This window comes from Gymnogyps californianus, chromosome 4 (assembly GCF_018139145.2).
Source record: "Gymnogyps californianus isolate 813 chromosome 4, ASM1813914v2, whole genome shotgun sequence".
Taxonomy (NCBI): domain Eukaryota; kingdom Metazoa; phylum Chordata; class Aves; order Accipitriformes; family Cathartidae; genus Gymnogyps; species Gymnogyps californianus.
This window is the reverse complement of record NC_059474.1, coordinates 49,198,090-49,217,370: the sequence shown is the minus strand read 5'-3', so window position 1 is coordinate 49,217,370 and position 19,281 is coordinate 49,198,090. Positions and strand designations below refer to the sequence as shown.

Here is a 19,281-nt window from a genome sequence, read left to right as displayed (position 1 = left end):
TGCTTTTCAGCCGCACGACCCACAGTTTGTGGCGTAAATGGTCTCTGGAGCTCAGCAGTGGTTTCGTATCAATCTGCTCTTTCCGCAGCTGCCTGCAGGTTGATCGGTCTCTCTGCGGACAGCAAGCAGTTGTTAACCAGAGGAGATGCCAGCCCTATTTCTGTTGATGAAAGCCTCTGCTTAATCACAGCTTGTGTTCCTCCTTCAGTCGTTAGCTTTTAATTAGGCACCAACCACCCCTTCCCATTGGCTAAGGACATCAGGCACACACTGCACATGCCTTTGGGCTCCCACTGTTAGTACTGTGTTCAGATCATGCACTCACCAAATGACTTTGAGTACTGAGTTTCAGTTTTTCCCGTCTGTATGTCCTTGGCATGTAATGCTCTTGCCAGAGCTGCAAAAAAACAGACCGTAGGTATCTTCTGCTTAATCAAGGCTCAGTTGTACAATTTTCCCATGCCGTCGCTCTGGTGAACACAAATGCCGCTGAGGAATTTTCTCCTGGAATTTTGCTGTCAATTTTACCACCGCTACATCACAGCAAGTGCAGCTGGTCTCTCTCTCTCCTGGCTTGCAGGGTTTGCTTACACTTTCGGTTGCAGCCTTGAACGTCATGGCTCTACGTGGCCTGGCCTGAGCCGTCCATGGCTTACAGAGTGGGATGCTCCTGATTGCAAGCAGAAACCTGGGACACAAATTAAAGACCTGATGGAGATGCCGGGGGTGGACAGCCTGCGGAGGCTGAGCTCACAGTGACACAAGCTTTTCCTGTCTGTAAGTATTTCTGCCTTCTGAGCAAGGTTCACAGGCAAGACTATGAGTTTCCCTTGCAAGAGCTGAACGTCATTAGCCAGGTCAATACGCTACAGCAATGTGCAACTTTTGGAAGCCGTCAACTCACAGTGTCATTAAGGAAAGGTATCTTTGTGCCTTTTATAGATGGCCTGCACATTCACTGGTCGGTGAAGGGTTTGTTTGTGTTTTTCTAAGAAAGGAATCTTTCTGTTCACTTGAAAGGTTTTTAATAATTTGTCAGTTTAAGGACTAAAATTTGGCACACAATTTCTAGAGGACTGAATAATGGCTTATGGAAATGCTTCAAAATCCTTAAGTGAGATATAAAGTATCTGTTAACTCTTATTTATTAGTTTCCTTAGTGAAACGTAAGCCTGTGAACGTCCTTCAGAATGACTTACATGACTGAAGTTCAGTAAGCTGCAGGTTTGGTTTTGGGTGCAAGAACCTCATATGCCATTTGCCGTAATAGAGAAACCTGAAGCCTAACCAAGGCAGTATTCTTCTTTCTCAAGAGCTGACTTGAGGGATGAGCGAAAGGCTTCTAAATGGCTTTCCTTCTGTCCTTCTCCTTGCTTCCTCTTGTCTGAGTAGTCCTTTGTCAGTTGACTAGCCCCATCTGCAGACCTGTCAAGCAGGAGTTCAGCTATCTTGGTGAAAGCATCACTGATATTTCATATAGAGAGAGTTTGCTAGAGAAGTCCTCAAGAGACTTAGTATTAAGTTCTGTAGAGAAAAATAGGAAACAGATGGCACCAGTTTCAAAAGTTAAGTGGTTTTTAACTAGTCCAGTAACTAATGTTCTCATATACATACAAAAATATTAGTTTTATCTTTTCAAAGATCAAAATAACAACTTTGAAGCACTTGCCAGGCATATGCAGCCATGCGTTTTAATAGATGACAGACCAAATGTATCCTTACAGTAATGGGACTGACTTGCCGATTTCAAATTCCCCCATGTATTCCTGCAGTGAATAAAGCCTAATGACTGCTCTGGGTTTTGGGGTTTTTTTGTTGGTTGTTTTTTTTGGTTTTTTTTTTAATTACTACTACTGTGGACCCAGTGTTGCCTCAAACATACTGCAGATTTTAAGAGAAGTCTGCAAGTCTGTGGTCTGAGAGAGCATCCAGTAAGGAAGCGTTTCATGAGAGGAAGAAGCAGGAAGCCTCTGGAGCTGCCCAGGTCTCCTCAAGGGGCTGAGTATGTCAGCATCTACCCCTGTTCAGATCAATCCTTTTACTCATGGGTATCTGTTTTAACTTCCAGCAAAAGATGGAGAGAAGACAGACCATAGCATGCCTGACTTAGATTGGTACAAGCTGGCTCTGCGCTGCAACGTCATCTCTCGGACAGGTGGTATGTATAACATGACCGAACCCACGGGAGCTGCAGCGCTGCCTAGCTGCAGGTGGAAATGTTGTGTGCCAGCTGCTGCAAACTCAGAAAACTGGCCTCCAGTTGTACAATTTATTCTGAAAACCGTTGTCCAGTTGTACAATTTATTCTGAGGGCAGAAGAGGCTGTTTCTCCCAAGCTGGAATAAACCTTTTGGAGCCCAGACTTTTTTAGAGTTACAGTTGAGCTAAAGCTTGCTCTTATGCGAGATGCCGACTTTTATTAGTTTGTCTGCAAATCAGCTGCTTCTGCTTCCACAAACACTGAACACTGGTTTAAAGTCGGTCTCTCTCCTGTGCCTCCCTGCTCTGCTCTGTAAGCCAAACCCCATGCTATCAGAGGGGAATGCCGCTGCGTGCGCCGTGACTCTTAGCTCCTTTTACCTTACTGAAACTTGGCTTCCCAGGACATGGGCTTCTGTTTCGTTTGCCTGGTTTGTTTGTTACGTGCATGTTTGTTTGTTTTTAAGGAGTCTAACCTTTTACTTAGCTTGACTGAAAAGCATATTTTTGGCAGTGGAGATGGAAATACAGAGTACAGTTAAGAAACCCCTGGGTCTGGCAATGGTACCCTTCCTCTGCATTCCCCATCAAAATGGCCTGGAGTCGAGTTTCCAGAAGGCCTATGCAAGAAGCTGGAGGTCAATGTCACCTCCAAAATCTGTGCAAAAAGTCTGTGGCAGGGACTTTTTCTCAAATTTGGTCTTATCCATTAGACCTTAATGTGTCTCCTACAATAAGGAGAGAAGGAAAGAGAGTCAGCTTTCTTTTGGTAGGTAGATCATCAGCAGGTCACATCTAGTGACGTTTCTAATGTGCTTTAAGAATTAGACAACACAGTCTAACCTCAGTGACAACAGAGGGAGAGACTTGGGCAGAATTTGGGATCCCGCTGCCCTATAGACATGTAAAAGTTTAGCATTTAGTTCTCAGGTGTCCCATATTCAGCTGGCACCTCATATCTGGAGGCCCTGGGTTTTGATACCACAGTTCCTGTTGGGTCTCTGGCTCTGCTTCTGAGGATGCTCAGGGTGTCTCAGCACAGCTGGTGCCGACCGTCCCTGCTGGTGTCCCGTGGTTAAGCTCACTCTTATCTCCTCTGCCTACCTTTTCTGCAAGGCTTAATCGAGTTCCTGATCACCTGGCTCCTTCAGAAAACATGTCCAGAAGAGGAGAAAGTAGCACCTCCTTTTCTTCTGTATCTCAGTTGTAGGAGCATTTACAGAGGTTTGGGGAGTCCTCAGGTTCCAAAAAAATCCCCTCTGCCACAGGACTGGAGCGGGCATGGGGTATCTGCCCTGAATTTCTGTATGTATCCTGCTTATTGTAGCAAAAGGAGCAATTGTGACAGCTTGTCTCGGTGATTTCCCCCTGCCACAGGCTCTTGGACAGAAGATTACAGCTTTCCAGAGCCAGGCAAAGCCAGTGCCTCTGCGTGCAGGAGCAGTCTTGTCCTGCTGCCCGCCAAATGCAGGCTGGATTAAACGTACGTGCTTGCGGTGACCCAGCTCTTGGCCACTTCCCCACCAGCGGGGACAGGGAGCTGGGGGATCTCGTTGTCTCCGGTCTGTCCTGTCTTCTGGCTTTCCACCCTGGAGGAGGGGGAATGGAGCAAGGAGGGGTGGATGCAAGACCCCTCCAGACAGACGGGCCCTGCAGCACCTCAGCGCCTTCACTATCTGATCTCCTCTTTAAAATGCAGTAGGGGTCCATATAATTAGAGGGTAAATACACTGTTAAAGGCACAGCTTTATCTACAAAGTTGTTCTCTTTCATGCCAAAATTTACAGGGAAAAGCAAGGGTCGGAGGGGCAGGAAAACCCCTGGCTGAACTCTGGAGCGGGACGCGCGAAACTTTAAGGACAAAACAGGACAGAGGAGCCTCTGAGGCACGGTGGTGAGCCTCTCATCTCCCCGTGCCTCGAGGGCAGCTGGGGTGAGGCCCTTGCTCAGACTGTGATTTCCAAATGCCTGTGCAGGCAGGCGTGGTGGTGGTTGCGCAAGGCGGGCAGCACCAAGGCCGGCAGCGCCCCGCCAGCCCCCAAGCAAGCCCCCCCATCCTGGCTGCCTCCCATGCTGGGGGTGTCCTTCACCCCCGACGTGCCCCCGGGAGGGTTTGCTCCTCTTGGGATGGCAGGATCTGGCCTGAGTAAGGCTGATCCTTGGGAGGACAAAGGAAGATCTATTAGTAATCACCATTTCTTTCTTTATTTTCGGGTATTTCCTGGTTTCAGTGTTGTGCTATGTTTACTGAAGACGACCAGCCAAAGTAAACCATCCAAATGAAAAATTGCAAATGAAAAAGCCAGCTGCACGGCAAAGCTGGTCCCTTGCCCTCGAGCACTTTAGTCATTTCAGATTAGGTGCTTGCTTGCCGTTCTCCTGCAGATAGGCTTATAAGGAATCGCCCTGAGAGAAACCTGCCCCCATACGCAGCCACTGGCAGAAAGCTTAGGCAGGTCTGGAAAGACTCTCTAGCAAGAGGAGGGATTAATGTGCCTGCTTGTTAACTTTGGCAGTGTGTGTAGTCGTCGTTGTGCCAGCAGAGTTAGGGAAAGCAAATGGGGAGGGATTATTTTATGATCGGTGGTGTTCCTGGGGAATGGCGGGGTTTCTTGTGGGGACTTCCTAGCAGGAGTAAAAGGCAGAGCAAAGCACAAAGCAGTTCCTTCACGGCTGGGAGGCTGTTTCAGCAGGAGGAGCGGTATGGAGCCAAAACAGATGGAAACACTCCCTCTTCCCTTACTCCGATTGCAGACCTGACTTACCCAGAGTGAGTCAGTGGTATCGATGTTGTCCTGTTACTTGGTGAGAAGTTATGAGCTCACAGGTTTTTTGTGCAGCAAACCAGCTTGCCAGCTCCTTGCTGAGTTCCCCATGAAAGAGAAGGGGCTGCCCAGCCTGGAGACAGGATTTATCCACCTGCAGAAACAGGGAACAGGTCAAACTCATTCATAGGCTGTGTTTCATCATGACAAGTTGTGAGGAAAACTTGTTTTACAGAAAAAATTAGACCTCTCAATAGTAGGAGAGAAGAGTCCAGCCAGCCTTCACCTTATCCATCCCACCTCCCATTACTCTTTGCATTTTTGTTAGTGACTTTTGAAAGATACTATTCAACTGGAAGGCTTTGCAAATATCAGAGAGGACACTATCAGATGGAAACATGGAGACATCAGAGAGATGACCGAGAGGGAGTCCTCTCAACAGAGGGTCATGCATCTCAGTACGCTTTGCTTGGCCTTTTGGTCCCAGATGTGAGCTGGGAACAAAGAGTTCAAGGAACCAACCCCAGAGAAATACAGTACTCCAAAGGACTGATTTTAAAGGAAATTTTGTTGAACCTATTAATCATGGAACATACAGGAAATTAATTTAAAATGATGTCATAAAAATAGCACATGAAAGAAGTGCAAATGTAACATAATTTCTATAAATAGAAAAGAATCTTTATACCAACACTTGTGTAAGTTATAAGCTGAAAACAAACCAGGTGGCCAGTCTATTGGGTAAGAGTTGTTAAATGTTGGATGCTAAGACCCAAAGAAACAAAGATCTTCTTGTGCCAGCAGGTGCAAACCCCATGGTGAGTTCAGCGTTGGAGGAATATAACCTGAATTGATACAAGGTAAGAGAGGGCACTAATTTGATGCTCTTTCCCACAGTAGAGCAGATGTAAGGTAGACAAATTTTATTGTCCTATGGTTATCTCTGAACCAACTTGTTCTTGTCCTGTAGTTCCAGCTGTTGAGATGAAAATTGGTTTTTACTGCTTTTTTGCTTGTGATATTTCCTTTGATTCCTCTTCCTTGGATAACTCTTCTGTCCCAAAGCTGCAAACTACAGAGCAAATTACTTGAAAACATGAGTTACCATGCATCCTACACTTATTAGAGATCTACAGAAGTCTTTTTAGCATTACTACAACCCCCTGTTGCAATCTTTATATAAGTTCCCTACTTGCTTTCAAGTGAAGAGCAGGGGTTTTTTTTGTTTTCTGTTACCCTGTGCTTGCAATCATCTATCGCACTGGGGTTTGGGTCTCCGCTGGAGTTCCTAAGTCCTGCTAAAAGGTCTACAGGGTTGGCAACATTTCTGGACTATCACTATTGGAGTAACGGGACACTGCTAAGAAAGGACTATTCCCTCTCAAGTCCGTACCATTGCTACCTGGCCTGTGCTCCCTTTCTTCAAACGGACACCATGATCTGGCAGAAACCGCTGGGTTGAAACAAAACCCGAAGAAATAAAAGAAAAGCAAAGCATTTGCCATCAAAGCAGTTGACTAAATGCGCCGCGCTGGGAGAGTGTGGTTGGCTGCGGCAGGGCTTGCTGCAGGCGTCTCCAGACCATCCTGGACATACCTGCATTGCCAAGGCACAGCTGTGCCTCACATACCATGTCCAGGTAACTTTGTTTGGATGTTAGAGAGGAATTCAACTCAAAGTTTGTAAATGTGGATATTTCACAGTAGTAGAAAGCACCTTGTTTTGGGGTTGATCCCCTAGTGTGGGGTGTTTCTTTCTGTAGATACTGTGATAAAGACGAAAAGTCATATTGCAGTACAGGCACAAGAGTTACACGGTCCGTTCTCAATCTATCATTACTAAGCTGGTACTGCTACGCTCAAGAAAACTTACAGAAGAGCAAGAAATGCAATCTGAGGATAATTTAGGAGGAATGATTAAAATAGCTGAGTGTGTACTTGAAAATCAGCTTGGGATGTCTGTTTTCAATCATGTTCAAGTCTGGGAAGTCAGAGAATGGTCAGATATTGGAAATATCTAATTATCTGAAGATGTTTTGGTAACTCTGTCAGATTCAACATGCACTTTTCACATACTTACATGATCAGGATTTTCATTTTTAGTAAAAATTATTTTTTCATGGGTGTTTACAATTCTGCTGTACGCAAGCTTCTAAAAAGTTGGTTTAAAAAATTATACAAATGCAAAAGAACATAATAGAAATAATCCCTGCAAGAAACTCACAAAACCTGTCATTTTTCCAGTGCAGAAAAACTTGGAAATAGCTCATTAGATTTTTCCTGATTTTTTAAAATATGGAGCTTTGATAGGACATAAATCAAGATAAGTACCTGCACTGAAGAGAGAGCTTCTGAGGTCTTGAATAACTGAAAATAAAGATTTGGAATGGACTGGTTTTGTCTTTCTGAAATGCACTGTCATGTCTGAAATATTTCATGGCATCAGGTACAGAGGGAGGCAGCAGTTGAATGCAAAGCCTGAACTACCTGTGCAAAATATATCCTGGCTTTGTCTTTTTTTGAATGAATACAAAAATCTTAATATTTTTAAGGCATATGATAATGATCTGATTCATTTCCTGCTACGATTCTTGCCCAACGGTTAAACACAATTTTTTTTTTTTCGTTTTTTGTATAACAAGCAGTTAAATATGTATCTCTGCATCCCAGCACAGTGTTTTCCATCTCTATACAGGAAACAAACTCTAGCTGGTTCTGCAATGACTTGGTCCCATTCCCAGGAATGTTTCCCTTCCATTTAAAAAAAAAAAAAAGAGAAAAAAAAGAGAAAAGGAAGCGCTGTTTCAGTGTATTAGCACTAAATAGACCTAGGCACAAGACATGTGTCCATGCACTCCTCTCGACGAGGAAAGACAAGGTTTGTTGGACGTTTCCTGCACTGAAGCGCACTGACACACAAGTCCCTTTGCCCAGCCTCTCTCGAAGCAGCTTTTCCTTGGAGCTGAGTGAAGCCGTTTTTCCTCCCTGCGGGAAATTCCAGTGCCGGGATGTTAAACCCTAACTTCCTCCCAACAGCCTGCTGGTGATGGCTTGCACCCGGCGGGCTGTGACAGGATATTTTCTCTCCCGGTGAGCTGAAATGAAGCAGAAGCCATCCAACAGCGAGCGTAAGAGATCCCATTCCTCTCTCTCCCTGACCCCCTGTAGTGCAGCTTGTGCCTTGTAGGGTCCGTGAGGACCCCAGCCCTGGGGTACCTACAGCGGCCCCGATGGCCGGGGACGCACAGGGGGGACGGTGCTGACTCAGCACAGGGAGGTTTGGCACCTCCTGGGAGGCCAGAGCCGAGGGTGGTTGCGGCTCTGTCCAGAAACCTGCAAAATCTTTGTTTTGAAATAGACATGGCACCTCGTTTTCTTAAAAACTGGAAGTATGTTTTCTGTCTCCAAATACCTCTCTGGGCAGCCCATAACAGATGACCTCTGTCATGTAGTTTGGGATACAGCAAAGGAAGCTGATCAACACAACAAGAGTGCAATATACGTAGAGCAAAGAAAAAAGTCCTTCAAAATACTAAGTGAGTAGTACTTTGGAAAGCTACACAGAGGTACTTCCTGAAGGTATCTAAAAAACTGAAGAAGTAGCTTTGTACATTGATAATGTTGAACCAATTAACAATAGGAAAATCGCAGAAAATATATTAAAAGAAAATGTGATTTCCAGATTATGTCTGTTTTAGGGGATGGATCCCCAGCAGCAGCAAGCTGGGAGCCTGTTTGCCCAGGTGATGAGAGTTTGGGCTGACCTCCAAGGGCCCAGTACAATGATGTTTGTGTTTCAGGTTCCCGAGTCCTACAGCCTGATTAGGCTCCCTGTGGAGTGCATGTGGAGATCCAGGGTTATGAATATGGGAAGTATAAGGGCTGGTACAGCCAAGCTAGCCTGTAAGAAAAGCAGAGGTCAAGGCTGCTCTGAGCAGCCTCTTTATGGGTCTTGGGCACCTGCCTCCACATGTGGTTCCCCTCCCTGCATCTTCTCTGGGAGCTGGACCCCTTCCGCAGGGATGCAGGAAGCCCTGGGCGGCGCTCGGAGGAAGTTATACTCAACCAGATGTATTTCCAGCCAGACCTCTCCCCGACGCGCGCCGAGGGAGGTTCGTTAGTTGTTGGTATCAGTTTTATATTTTGCCTTACTCCCTGCAGTGTGCCAGGAAGTCCTGCGGCAGGCACGCTCGCACGCGGGGACCTTTGATCCCACTGTGTGTCCAGCGTTCGTGCGTGGCTGAGCTACCTGTCAGCGTGCTTGACGGGCATCCAGCCCCATGCAGGTCTGGGGAGCAAGCAGCAATGGTTGGGGGGGACCCGTTCTGCGTGAGTTGTCTCAGAGTTCTTGTTTTGGAGTAACAAATTTGTGCAGTGCTGATAACGGGGTTTTGTGTGTTTGTCATAGTGGTCTTCAGAACAGGGTGCCAGAACTTGCTATACTATTTACTGTTTTATAGCTACGTACTAATGGAAAATCCTAACGTTCCTGTCAGAAACAAATTGTTTTCACCCCACCTAAAGTGCAAAGTAAGAAAGGAACTGCGTTGTCCAGCTTTGCGTCGCATGCAGGCTGCTTTCTGTTGATGCAATTTCCTTGGGAGTCAAAAACTCATCAGGACTATTTTGGCAGAAATGAGGTCTTTTCTCTTGCTAAGTCATGCTGATGCAACTGTTCTAGAAAAACAAAACTTTCCATGTTATTAGAATAAGCTTTGGTGTCTTAGCCTGTGAACTTCCCTGCTAGCTGCTCCTCTGTTAAGACAGCAAATCAACATCATGTTATTCCAACGGAATGCTTTCAGAAAGGATATGATAAAAAAAACCCCACAACCCTGCTTCCTTGGCAGAGGCAGTCCTGAAGGCTGACTGTTGAATGAGTAACCATTTACACAGCTTTATGATGCTCTGCCACAACAGCAGGGCGAGGATAGCCCAGAAGAAAAATAAAGGGAATCTGCTCCTTTGCATTTAAACTTTCAGTCTGAAGATCTAACCAGGGGATTGAGTTGCTGGCAGGGTAGGCCTGATATGGAACACGACAAAGTTAAAATTGTTTATTTTTCATTATAATGTTCCTTTCTGTTGTAGTTTGAAGACGAATACCCGAAGCCCTGCAAGTCAGACGAAAACACAGGCACCAGCAGTGCATGCCAAGGCTCTGCTTCCAGGATCATGAAAGGATGCCAAGCCATTCTGCTTTCAATTACACGAGTATTATACCTCCTGCTCCAAAGACTGTAAGCATAGATTTGACCGCTTTTCTTTGCCAGCTGTTTCCGGGGGGGGTTAGGAGAAGAGTGCCCTTGCTGGTATTAGATGCCCGGCTGGCACCGCTGCGGCTGAGCTGACATGCTGACACGTCCTGGTTACCAGGGGTAAGTATCAGCAAGCGGTTTTGCGCTGCTTGCAAAGCTTTGGAAAGCGTTTCTGCTCATATTACAGGCTGGCCAATGGATTCGTGAGCTCCATCCCTCTTCTACTGCTTCTGCCTTTTCTTCGAGACAGGAGTCTGGGGCAGGACGTCATCTGGGTTGGGCCCTTTCTGCACTGCTCACTTGTCCTTTCTCAGCAAAAAAGCAAAAAGCAGCTCTGAGTGTGGATGCTGACATACAGGAGGAAAGAGAGGAAGGGAGGGGACAGGCTGCAGCATCCTCTCATGTGGGACTGGGAAGGGGAAGTGCTTTAAAGAGTGTGACATGCCCAGATACTGCAGGAGATGGAGGAGTCCAGTACCTCTGGCTGGCAGAGGGGACAGGGCTGCCGGGCTCTAGCAACTGGAGCCTGATCCTAAAGCTGCGTTCCCCTGAGTAACACAAAACAGATGCAGAAAGAGGAGGTAGTGCAGATATAATGGTGAAATAACCCTTGTAACTCTGATGGCAGACTGACTGAGAACTAGTATTGCTACTTGGTTCGTGTTTTTTGATCAGCAAGTGCATTCCTGTGGTGTTCTGTCCCACATAAATATATTTCTGTTTCTACATCTATTTTGGTCAACACCCATCTAATACAGCCCCCCATTGCTGGTTGCTGCCCTGTCTAGCAGCAGCAGTTTACTACTGGAGGAGGGTTGTGGCAGGAGCCTGTCCCTCTGCCAGCAGAGGCAATGCAGGGACCCGGCGCTGAGCCATGGGAGGCAGGGATGCTGAGCATGCTGTAGCTGGGGGTCAGGGAAGAGCCGGCCAAGGGAAATGTGTGCTTCTTGTTCTGCTGTCAGATAAACAGTAACATTTAAAGCAAGAGAGCTTCAAAAATGATGACCACAGCTCTGTTTCAGCCCTATCTCTCTGCTTGTGTGGTGCCTCTGCTTGGAACATCTGCAGTTACAAAAGCACAAGCTTGTTACTTTTTCCCAGCAGAAGGGCAAAGATCTGTAATGTGCTGGTACGGATGGAGGTACATGCCTTTTTTAAACACTATAAAAGAGGAAGGATAATCATAGCTTAGACTTGGAGGAGGAGGAGAGAAAGCACCCACAAGGTGCAACTTTATTCCATGCTAAGCATCCGGTTATTCTGGAGAAAAAGCAAATGAACAGTGTTCTCACCTTAAAAGGTAGCAGTTTTCTCCTACTTTAGACTCTTTGATTTCAAAAGAAGTTGTTTTGAGTCCGGGCTGCAGCTCAGCTTGGAAGCTGATGCTCTGGGAGGCAGCTGGCTGGTACCTTGCCTCTGTGTGTGGGGCAGCCTGTGGAGGACATTTCTGGCCGCCTTGAGCATCCTCGGACCTTCCTGACTCTGGATAACCAGATATATCCTGACAAATTGACCTGGAATGAGAGAGAGAGAAGTTGTGCTGCTTGTAGACTTTTTTCCCCTAGTGATGGAAACAAGCAGAAGGCCTACCCTGATTTCTTGGCTTTTTAAGCAGCTTGCTGAACTGAACTGCTTGGTTTGTCAACTGCAGCATGGGAAGGTGGGCAGGGTCACTCTGGTCTTCTCTTTCTGAGAGAAACCAGAAACCTGGCCCAGTTCGGAAGCGTGATGAGAGTGGGCTGAGCCTGGAGGTTAGGATGAAGTCAGTACTTCTGAAAAAATAGCTGGTGCCTGCCTCAAGTCTCCATGAATGCGTGGTGGTGAAGCTGTTACACACAAAAAAGTGTGCCCGCTACGCATTCAATGAAGTACGTGACCTCATATGTGGTCGTCTTCTTCAAAGCTCTTCACAAATTTAACTATATTTAATTTTATCAAGGAGTTGCAATTTTGATGACAAAAACATATAGGAATGAGTCACGACAAACTCAGAACTAACATTTTAAAACATTTTGAAAACTGGAAGTCTTCCTCTTTTTAAGAACTAGAACTGTTCTAGCTGAGAGGTGCCAGAGGGGAGAGGCAGCTTTTGGGAAGTTGATGACATTCCTTCACTAAAACGCCATTTCCCTTCTCTGTTGTGTCCCACAGCCTGCTCTGTCTCTATTCCCCACACCACCACCCCCAGTAAAACTGCTTTGAAAACATTGTTAGGCTTATCGTCTATCCTCTGTAACAGACAGAAAATACAAGGGTATCTCAGTCTTTCAGTTCCTTTTTTTGGAAAGTGTCGTGTCCTTCACCTAATGTACAATGTTAATTTTAACGTAGCGGGACTGAAGGTGGTTACGAGACACAGTCGGGCTTCTGCCTGGGCTTTGCCACCCTTGAGCACACAGATGCTGCCGCAGACCCTCTGACACGTGGCTGAGCAGCTGGCAGGAATCGGTCTGGTGTCTGCTCCCAGGCAGGTACCTCTCTGTGCAAGTGGGCAGCAGACTGTGACAATATCTGTGCACAAAAAAAACCCGGAAACTGCAGTAGGAAGGTTTGGTGTTTGAATTTGATGGGTTTCCCTTTCAGAGCTCGTAGGAAGACTCCCTACCCCTTTACGCATGCAGCATGCTTGGCCATTTGACTAGCCGTGTGTTTCCGTTCAGTCAGGCTAAAATAAATATCATCAAACCTCCCCTCGCAAAATTGCCTTGGATGTTTACAGAGGGATACTTTCTTTCAAACTGTAGTCTTTTTCAGACAGAATATCATTCCCATTCTTATGCATTTTCTATTTGTTGGTCACGTATGACTGCGGTGTCCTAGGAAACGAAATGATACTGAGTGTTTCTCTAGTACTCTCTTTGACTAAATAATTTGACTCCAACATTTATATCAATATAATATATATATCAATCTATATATTGATAACATTTTACAGAACCTACACAACAAAATAACTTGGTTGTGCTGAGATGTTCTGTTGCTCAGTATAGTTAACATCCCCCCAATGCATACCAAAAAGTAAGTATCAAAAGCAGAGATACAGGGAGGTGAATGCAGTTTTGCCTAGGAACTATTTCTGCACTTAATGCTGGAGGAAGTGATTGTGAAAGAATGACTTGCGCAAATTGGTTGCATCAGCCTTTCCAGTGATGGGCAATGACTGACAAAAGGAGAGACATCTGCCACTGAATTTCAGCTTGCAAAGAAGGGAGTGCAAACACTATCTATCCTCATTTTTGTGTCCCCAGTCAGCAGCAGCAATAGAAGTGGTTGAAATGTGAGTTCGAAGGGCAGCGTCACGCATGCCGGACAATGCCAGACTCTTCAGAAGCCATGGTTTCCTTAGGGGAGCAGCCACTAAAGAATAGCCGTGCAAACTGGTATGCTTCACTGGCTGAGCAGTTAGAGGACGTTGGGAAACTGTCAACATAAAGTTTTGTTTGAGGAGCACGGGCTGAAATATTTTCTCACTCCAGGACTGTCATCGCATCAGACCTGCCAAAGAGTTTCCAGCTTTTGTTGTACTTGCAGGTATGAGGTGACTACTTGGATCCCAGAGTACATGATCAGCACACAAGGAGACTGAAACACAGCATGCAGTACACAAGGTAAGTATTTACTCTCTGCATATTCAGGATTTGGGGATACTGTTTGTCTGCAGTACTGGAGCTGTTTACAGCAGCTTGTGAGGTTTAATAAATGACTTTCTGGTGTAGTCAGTGGTGAAATGTTCTTTGGCACCCATGGCAGGAAACACCGCTCTTCTGTAAATTAAAATCAGTATTACTCTAACTACAGCCACTGTTTATAGGGTGACAGTAACATCCAGTTCCCATCTATTACCAGGGTTGATTTACAGAAAAGGGCAATAGACTTGTTTGGTTGCATATCAGTTTGCCCTGCCTTTCCAGTAAAGAATGTAAATTGCTCACACAGTGTGTAAAAGGGTGTGCCAGGAGCCTACACAGCTCTGCTTTTTAGAAGCCCTGAGGCTGGTGAGACTCCATGCGGGGGACCCCAAAATCTCTTCCAGGAAAGTTTGCGGTGTCAGAAGCCACAGCCCACTCGAAGGGCCGGGAGGGCAGACGTGCTCTGTTCGGGCTTCTGCCTCATGGGTAGCCATACTAGGTGGACAGGCTAACGCTGCGAAGGCTGTGAGCATTTAGAATCATAGAACCATTTAGGTTGGAAAAGACCCTGAAGATCATCAAGTTCAACCGTTAACCTAGCACTGCCAAGTCCACCACTAAACTATGTCCCTAAGCACCACATCTACACGTCTTTTAAATACCTCCAGGGATGGTGACTCCACCACTTCCCTGGGCAGCCTGTTCCAATGCTTGATAAGACTTTCAGTGAAGAAATTTTTCCTAATAACCAGTCTAAACCTCCCCTGGCACAACTTGAGGCTGTTTCCTCTCGTCCTATCGCTTGTTACTGGGGAAAAGAGACCGACACCCACCTCGTGACAACCTCCTTTCAGGTAGTTGTAGAGAGCCATAAGGTCTCCCCTGAGCCTCCTTTTCTTCAGGCTAAACAACCCCAGTTCCCTCAGCTGCTCCTCATAAGACTTGTGCTCTAGACCCTCCACCAGCTCTGTTGCCCTTCTTTGGACACGCTCCAGCACCTCAATGTCTTTCTTGTCGTGAGGGGCGCAAAACTGAACACAGTATTCGAGGTGTGGCCTCACCAGTGCCGAGTACAGGGGGACAATCACTTCCCTAGTCCTGCTGGCCATGCTATTTCTGATACAAGCCAGGATGCCATTGGCCTTCTTGGCCACCTGGGCACACTGCCGGCTCGTATTGAGCCGGCTGTCGACCAACATCCCCAGGTCCTTTTCTGCTGGGCAGCTTTCCAGCCACTCTTCCCCAAGCCTGTAGTGTTGCATGAGGTTGTTGTGACCCAAGGGCAGGACCTGACACTTAGCCTTGCTGAACCTCATACAATTGGCCTCGGCCCATCGATCCAGCCTGTCCAGATCCCTCCATAGAGCCTTCCTCCCCTCAAGCAGATCAACACTCCCGCCCAACTTGGTGTCATCTGCAAGCTTACTGAGGGTGCACTATTCGATCCTCTCATCCAGATCGTTGATGGTCTAACCATCTTCCCCTGTTTAGGACTGAAAAATCCAGCCGTAGCTTCATTGCTGAGAGGAGACGTAACGTGAGAGATGTAAGAGGCAAAAGCCATAGCCAACATGTGTATGAAAAGGCAGGCTGTTGAGAACGGTCCTTTATGACTGTTGAGACATGATACGGCTGTACTCCAGAGATGAGCAGCAGGCCACGTTTGCAGGGCTGAGCAGCTGAAGTAGGAGAGGAAGACTGATGTCACAGGATAACTCTTACAAGAAAAAATTTGAATCTCAACTTCCTAATAAAATTGCACAAGTTTTCAAATTTTGTCAGTTGCTGTTCAAAACTAGAAGTCAACACTACCTTCTCTCTTTTCTGTTTCCTACAGCAAAATGTTCAACCAAACAAAACACAAATCAAGAACTACATACACGTGGCAAGTGTGGGCCATCTACACGGTCTTAGCTGCAAACCTCTCTGAAGAGCGAGTGCTGAAGCAGGCTTGTCCTTCATGTGATGCCACTGAGCTTTGCAACTGCTCTTCCATGGGCTTGGACTTTATTCCCCCAGGGCTCACGGGCAAAATCACAACTTTAAACCTGGCCCACAACAGGATAAAGCACATCCGATCCCAGGATCTGCAGCAGGCTGTGAACCTGAGAGCCCTGCTGCTGCAGTCCAACGAAATCAGCTCAATAGACAACGACTCGTTTCGCTCCCTTAGGAAACTGGAGCTCTTGAACTTATCAAATAACAGCTTGGCTCACCTGTCCCCTGTGTGGTTTAGGCACCTTTTTGCGCTCCAGCACCTCTGCCTTCAAGGGAACTCCTACAGAGACCTGGGGGAAAGTTCCCCCTTTTCTAGCCTGAGGAACCTGAGCTCTCTCCACCTGGGTAACCCATGGTTCTCCACGATAAGGCAAGGGAACTTTGAGGGCATTGAGCTTCTCAACAAGTTGTGGATTGACGGTGGCAATCTCAGTCAGTATGAGCCGGGAAGTTTGAAATCAATTAAGAAGATAAATCACATGATCATAACCATAAGAAGTAGTAATGTATTCTCAGCAATTGTCAGGGATCTTCTGCACTCTGTCACTTGGTTAGAAGTGAGAGAAATCAAATTAGAGGTTGAAAAAAAAAGCTTTGTGCAGAACTCTACGCTTCCTTTTAGGATACGAAAACTTACGTTTAAAGATGCTTTGTTCACAGATCAATATATTAGCCGAGTAATAATATTACTGAAGGAAATCACATCTTTGCAAGAGTTAGAGGCAATCGATTGTGTGCTTGAGGGGAAAGGAGAATGGGATACTAAAGAAATTGAAAGAAGTGGGCAAAGTTTTGTTGAAACAGTATCAGTAATAAATATAATGATTCAGAATTTTCATATGTTTTTTGACCTGGACGGCATGGAGTCACAAATAAACAAAATTAAAAGTCTCACCATTGCAAGCTCTAGAGTTTTCATGGTACCATGCAAACTTGCAAAACATTTTTCATCACTTCTGTATCTGGACTTTCATGATAATTTGCTTGTAAATAATCGCTTAAATGAGACAATCTGTGGAGATGCTTGGCCTTCACTGCAAACTTTAAATCTAAGTCAAAACTCTCTAAAATCTCTGAAACAGACTGCAAATTCTGTAACTCGTCTACCCAAACTGATTAATCTTGACATTAGCCAAAATAAGTTTGGTGAGATTCCAGATGTGTGTGAATGGCCAAAAACTCTGAAATATTTAAACCTCTCCAGCACTCAGATTCCTAAACTAACGACTTGCATTCCCCCAACGCTGGAAGTTTTGGACGTTAGCGCTAACAACCTGAGGGAGTTTGGACTGCAACTCCCATTTCTCAAAGAGCTCTACCTCGCAAAAAACCGTCTGAAGGCCTTGCCTGGTGCCGCACCCATTCCCAACTTAGTGGCCCTGTCAATCAGAAGAAACAAGCTCAACAGTTTCTCCAGGGGAGAGTTTGAGGCCTTCAAGAAAATGGAGCTGCTGGATGCCAGTGACAACAACTTCATCTGCTCCTGTGAATTCCTCTCCTTCATCCACCACCAGGCCGGGATAGCCCAGGTGCTGGTGGGGTGGCCAGACAAGTACATCTGTGACTCTCCCCTGGCAGTGAGAGGGGCGCAGGTTGGAGCCGTGCACCTTTCCCTGATGGAGTGCCACAGGTCCCTCGTGGTATCGTTGATCTGTGCCCTGGTGTTCCTGGTCATCCTCATCCTCGTGGCCATCGGCTACAAGTACCACGCAGTCTGGTACCTGAGAATGACCTGGGCATGGCTCCAAGCCAAGCGGAAGCCCAAGCGAGCCCCCCCGAAGGACGTCTGCTACGACGCTTTTGTCTCCTACAGCGAGAACGACTCCGACTGGGTGGAAAACATAATGGTGCGGGAGCTGGAGCAGGCCTGCCCCCCGTTTCGGCTCTGCCTCCATAAGCGGGACTTTGTGCCCGGGAAGTGGATCGTGGACAACATCATCGACTCCATAGAGAAGAGCCACAAAACGCTCTTTGTGCTGTCCGAGCACTTTGTGCAGAGCGAGTGGTGCAAATACGAGCTGGACTTCTCGCACTTCCGCCTCTTTGACGAGAACAACGATGCAGCGATTCTCGTCCTCCTGGAGCCCATCCAGAGCAAAGCGATTCCCAAGAGGTTCTGCAAGCTGCGGAAGATCATGAACACAAAGACCTACCTGGAGTGGCCTCGTGGTGAAGAGCAGCAGGAGATGTTCTGGGAAAACCTGAAAGGAGCCTTGAAGTCATAGAACAAGTTGGCAGCCCCCGTTTCAGTATATTTCCACAAAGGATATATGTCAGTTTTTCTTCCTGCTAAGAAATTTTTCTTTCTTATTTTTCTACCTAAGGAGAACCTGCTTTGTTGTGTATAGAAATAATTATCATCTTAGTAAATGTGAAAGACCCACTTCAGGCTTTCCAGTGATTTCATAGTTTGATCTTTCAAAATCCCTGCCAATAACTATGATATGTGGAAGCCATGTTGGACTTCATACACTTTTCTACATATATTTAGCTGAATGTAGGTTATTTCTGTACTTTTTCCTCCTGTTACCACATCCCTGACTAGTTCCTAACAATGCCATTGTAATTACAAATGAAAATAAAAGCCAAGTGCTTTAATACTGCCCCGTGTCTGTTGTTCTCCTTTAGTTTATTTTCAGTGCCATCATGCATAGCAGGGTAATTAAAATTAAATTCTGAAAAAACCCCAAGGACTTACATTAAAATAAGCCCTCCCGAAGCCCTGCCATTGCTGTGCAACACAAAAAAAGACAGTATTGAATATGTGCCTCCATTCACAAGTCTGTTATTCTGGCTAGTTACACCAGAGTCCATACCACCATGCACAGACTGGGGTTTACTTAATACCTGTGAAGGAAGCATCCTGGCACCTTGTACAATGACTGTGGTGAAATCCAGAGGCATTAAATCACTGTTGGTTTTTTTTTTCCCTTAGGCTTCTTTCTCCCTGTGAATGCTTGTTTCTCCCTCCACAGTCACCACCACGTTCCCTTCTACCTACCCACAGAAACAGCTGAAGCCTTCTGTTCGTGGGGCGTGAGCATGTGTTTCTAATGAGTGGGCTAGATGGTGTTGCAGACTGGCTCACTTCTTGTTTCTGCTCTTCTACTTTGCACAGCACATTTAAGTAATCACTGGGCCATGCACCCCTTATAGCTCTACATACCTTCCTTTATAACCGGTGCAGAAAATTGATAAGAGGCAATTCATCGTTCTTCTTCAGTATGAGGTATCTCCTAGAACTACTGTATTGCTCTTCACTGATTATAAAGGGAAGTTAGACAAGCAGGTAGATACAGATGTTTATATAAGATAGCTGGTCCCACCCTGAGTGCCTGGAGTCACAGTTGTTGTGGGTTTCTTGTGCTTTAGGTATTCTTGTGGAAACCTGGAACTGCCTCTGAGGGGATAAAGTGGGTTTCTCTAACTCAGC

The 19,281-nt window shown here is 46.1% G+C and overlaps 1 protein-coding gene and 1 long non-coding RNA gene across 4 annotated transcripts; both read left to right on the top strand.

The window, feature by feature from the left end:
* The first annotated feature begins 590 nt into the window (after positions 1–590).
* Positions 591–10,112, top strand: LOC127016194 (uncharacterized). Its single transcript, XR_007766450.1, has 3 exons — positions 591–777; positions 2,069–2,158; positions 10,055–10,112. It is a non-coding gene; the product is annotated as an uncharacterized LOC127016194 (long non-coding RNA).
* Positions 10,109–18,427, top strand: LOC127015580 (toll-like receptor 2 type-1). Of its 3 annotated transcripts, none has more exons than XM_050895596.1 (3): positions 10,109–10,203; positions 13,753–13,829; positions 15,688–18,427. In XM_050895596.1, the coding sequence occupies exons 2-3, from the start codon at positions 13,816–13,818 to the stop codon at positions 18,071–18,073; spliced, it is 2,400 nt and encodes a 799-aa protein (XP_050751553.1). In that variant the 5' UTR covers positions 10,109–10,203; positions 13,753–13,815; the 3' UTR covers positions 18,074–18,427. The 3 variants fall into 3 exon arrangements, with proteins under 3 accessions (XP_050751553.1, XP_050751552.1, XP_050751554.1); XM_050895597.1 differs by lacking the exon at positions 10,109–10,203 and adding an exon at positions 13,576–13,601; XM_050895595.1 differs by lacking the exon at positions 10,109–10,203 and having other exon boundaries at positions 13,523–13,829.
* The last annotated feature ends 854 nt before the right edge of the window (positions 18,428–19,281 follow it).